Raw genomic sequence first — 4,170 nt, 5'->3', positions numbered from 1 at the left:
TTCATAACATATTATACCGAACTGGCAAAAGACGGGGGTAATATTATTATAATATGGGTAACAGTACCCCTTTTTTAAACCTGACTGAAATTCGAGCCGTTACTAGCAACCCTGCGGGGCCCAAGGCGCCGAGTATGCACCCGGCACAGTGACAAGCCGTTACTAGCAACCCTGACCCTACCTAACCCCCGGAAAAGTGACTATCAGCGATCCGTGGATAAAAAAATAAAATTAAAAAATGAAAGTGACTATTGGCCATCCGATATAAGAGCATCCGTGCAAATGCTTCAGTCTTTTTCGTGTTTATGTTTTCTTGGCGAAGGACTGGCTCTCAAGCCAAAACTCTCACGTTATATTTCTATAGAGGGAAGAAGTCAAAAAGCAGGAAGATGCCTCCTAAAAAGAAAGGAGCCCAAGAGGAAAAGACTCCACTGTTAGGACGTTTTGGAACATCGCTCAAAATCGGCATAGTTGGATTGCCAAATGTTGGGTAAGATTTTACAATTTTTCACCCTTTTTTTCAACAGACTCAGAAAGTTAGCGGTTGCCTTTAGGGGGGTTGGTGTAATTTAAGATGCACGATCTAACGATTTACGATGCACGATTCGCGATCCGTGCATAAAATATGTTAATTCATGCGTAATTATGCTAATCATGATAAAATATTTAGGCAATTTACAAATTTTCATTCGCTGAAACTCAATTATTTTCAAAAACATCATTTATGTAAGATTATACAAATTATTCTCTTTTCAATTTAAATTCAGTTATAGATCAAAAGAAAGTGAAGGCCACGTGCATTCACCTTCTGTACTTTCTCTTTTTCATAACTTGAATCAATATAGGGGAATTGTTTACCGAAAAGTTAAAACTGAGGAGAGCAAAAATATTTCTTGTGCATTGTTTACTTTCACTCTCTGTCTATTGTAAGATGTTCACAAGGTAGCTTCCATTATCAACATTATGCAAGTTAGTTTTTTTCATAATTTTACGGTCGTAATTATTCGTAGTTCCATTTCTTTTTTGTCGCATGAATTTACCGTGGTAAACAAAAGCGAGAAAAGATTATGCCATTGTTTTAGAATTATGTTATATAATTTAAGTTTTATGATAATTATTAGGAATAATCAGCATACTTTATGCATGGATCGCGCATCGTGAATCGTAAATCGCTAGATCGTGCATCTTTTAAATTACACCAGCCCCCTTTAGGGTGTCCTGTTGTTCTTTAAAGATGTAATTCTCAATGTCTTGTACACTTTTACCGTATTTATATTTCTGCAAACCGAATTTAATTAGATCAGATGAGGTATTTAGACAGAGTTCAGCAATTAAAAGTCCTCAATTTCCAGTTCTTTAGTACAGTAGGTGAGGGGGGTCATCTGCAAGGAGATTGTTGTTATTATTATCATTCAAATCCATGGTTCTGAGTGCAGGAGACAGTCGGGTGTTTAAGATAAAAACTGCAATTATTGCTCTTTTCCGAAATTATTGCCGAAAACGGCAATTTTTTTAATGATGTGATGAAATGCTGATTCAGCAAAATGTGTTGTCCTTTTAAGGGCAAAGATGTCAGAGGTGTTTGAAAATAGTAAAATTGCATCGAGAAAAAGGTTTTTCAGATTTTTAAAAGTGATTTTTTCAATTTTTCGTTGCTCAATAACATGAAAAGTTCTAAAATAATATATTTTTAAAAGATCCTGCATCGATGCCGAAACACAGCCAGAAAGAGATAACAAAACCTCCGTTGTAAATTTGTTTACATATGACTCGATTTTGCTATCTGCATTTCCAACAAAAACCAGTTGAAAACAAAACTAAACGAGGCACAGTGGGCCTACTTATCACTAGGGTGTCAAATACCACGTGTTCAATAATAAAATCAACTTTTCAGACCTGCCAACTTAAAAGATGTTCATTTGGCGTGAGATAAAAATTTCGAAGGAAAATCCGAAATCTTAGCCCGACTTTTCCGATTTTCCGACTTCGGAAAACAGAAAAGTTTTTCCAAAAAATCGGAAAATCGGGGAAATGTATTTCGAAAATCGGAAAATCGGGGAAATTTCTTTCAAATATAAAAAATGCGTGAGAAATCAAACTTTTGAAAAATTGCGTGAGACAGTGTTGGAATGCGTGAGTCTCACGTCCAATGTATGAGAGTTGGCACCTCTGACTTTTATTTGCAAAAAAGGCAATGCTAATTGCTGAAAACGGCAATTTTCATTTATTTACTTTTTTATTTTTCTGCTGATTCAGCATTTCATCGTTAAAAAAATTGCCGTTTTCGGCAATAATTTCCGAAAAGAGCAATAATTGCAGTTTTTATCTTAAACACCCGACTAGGAGAGTATAAAGCAAAATTTAATTAAGAATTCTACTCCCTTTATTGTAGTGATTTATCATTGAAGCAAGTCAGTGTGTTGTGAAGTTTTGATATTTGATCCAGGCGGTGTCAATCGAACTGTTCGATTATCGAACTAATCAAACTTAATCGAACCCTATCGAACTTAATCAAACCCTATCGAAGGATAGCTGTTCGATTACCGAATCCAATCGAACACATCGAAACCGGGAAAACTTTTGTAAAGTTCGATGACTGTTCGATTATACAATTATAGTTCAATCCAGTTAGGGAAACCATCCAGGATCCTGCCATTCTATCTTACCATTTTCCATCGAAAACAATCGAAAACATTACTGCTTCCCAAAGCCGGAGACCAAAGCAAATGATCTTTCTTGATGAGGGCGCCCTTTTGGATCTATTAACATTTTTATTCCAACCCCCCGCTTATCAAGTTTTGAGATTTTTTCCAACCCCCCCCCGCTTATTCCAAACCCCCTGGCTATTAGGTACCCAAAAATGTACAATCGCCCAGGACAATCAACTCTCAGATCCCACTGGAGCTGTAATCACAGCATCTTTCAATGCAGCACAGATGATGGTCAAAAATAGACCCCCCAAAAGTGAGGTTTTCAATTGCAACCACATTATTGCCCACAGCTTTAACATTATTGTGGTTGCATAAAGATGAAAAGAACCATTTAATTGTGGAAGAGTTGAGCTTTCCAAAATATGTGGCTCATTCTTAAAACGAATTGTCCTATAATTAGCTATTGACCAAAGTAGGGCAGGTTTTGCGGCTGTATGTCACTGTGGCTCACTCAACGGGTTGGTTTATGTGCTGTTCTGCTTTAAGACTTCAATATTTTTTAACTGTTTTTCTTGAAATTGGTAGTTTAAAAAGTCTGATAAAGATACTTATGGGTTTAATTTGTGGCTGCAGGGTTTTCAATGGCTTTAAAATGTGACTTCAGTCACTAATTTATCAATTTACACATTCCAGGTTGGGTTTTTTTTTCAAAACATGAATATTTGCAAAGCCTAATGCAAAACAAACACAATTCAGTGTTATTTTAAGAAAATGTGTACATTTTGTGGCTGCAAATACCATATTTTGTACATATAACCTTCTGAGCTGTAAACATAGTATTAGTTGGCATTTTTAGGGTTGGCTTATGTGCTGTCCTGCTTTAACTAAGACTTCAATATTATTTAACCATTTTTCTTGAAATTGATAGTTCAAGTTCTTATAAAGATTCTTAGGGCTGTCCACATAGTACGTATGCACTAAAATGCAAGTACCTCGAGTACCCCCTCCCCCTGTACGCAAGCGTACGCAAATGGCTATACCCCCCCCTGGTAAGTATGTACTTTTTCTTCAATCCCCCCCCCCCCCCCACGGTTGAAGAAAATTTCAAATTCAAATTGTTTGGTTCGGACCTTTATTATTTCATACATGAAACTCAATGTTTATCAAGAAACTTTTTCTTTTCCTTGATGCGTATAACAAGCGTAAAAGTGGACAAAAAAACAAGTGAAAAAGGGCTATGAAAAAAATTTCTCTGCGTACGTACATTTTCCTTTGACCCTTCCCCTCCCCCTTGTACGCAAGCATACGCTTTCGAGAAGACCCCCTCTCCCCCTTAGTGTGTACGTACTATGTGGACGGCCCCCATATGGGTTTAATTTGTGGCTGCAGGGTTTTCAATGGGCTTAAAATGTGGCTTCAATCAAAGCATAAATGAAAAGAATCATCAACTTTGAGCTGCAATTCTAGCCCAATGACCCAATAATTTTGGTTCCATTTTTGATATTTTATAGATTAATCC

The 4,170-nt window shown here is 36.6% G+C and overlaps 1 protein-coding gene across 1 annotated transcript in view; it reads left to right on the top strand.

The window, feature by feature from the left end:
* The first annotated feature begins 283 nt into the window (after nucleotides 1-283).
* The window catches only part of LOC136823650 (obg-like ATPase 1), a 10,792-nt gene continuing 6,905 nt past the window's right edge, over nucleotides 284-4,170 (top strand). Inside the window, exon 1 of the mRNA XM_067079827.1 lies at nucleotides 284-490. Within this exon, the coding sequence (XP_066935928.1) occupies nucleotides 306-490 (185 nt within the window). The 5' untranslated portion in view covers nucleotides 284-305. The remainder of the gene's footprint in view (nucleotides 491-4,170) is intronic.

The sequence above is a fragment of the Clytia hemisphaerica genome, unplaced genomic scaffold (assembly GCF_902728285.1).
Source record: "Clytia hemisphaerica strain Z4C2 unplaced genomic scaffold, Clytia hemisphaerica genome assembly, whole genome shotgun sequence".
Classification (NCBI taxonomy): Eukaryota; Metazoa; Cnidaria; class Hydrozoa; order Leptothecata; family Clytiidae; genus Clytia; species Clytia hemisphaerica.
This window is presented reverse-complemented; position numbering and strand designations above follow the sequence as displayed.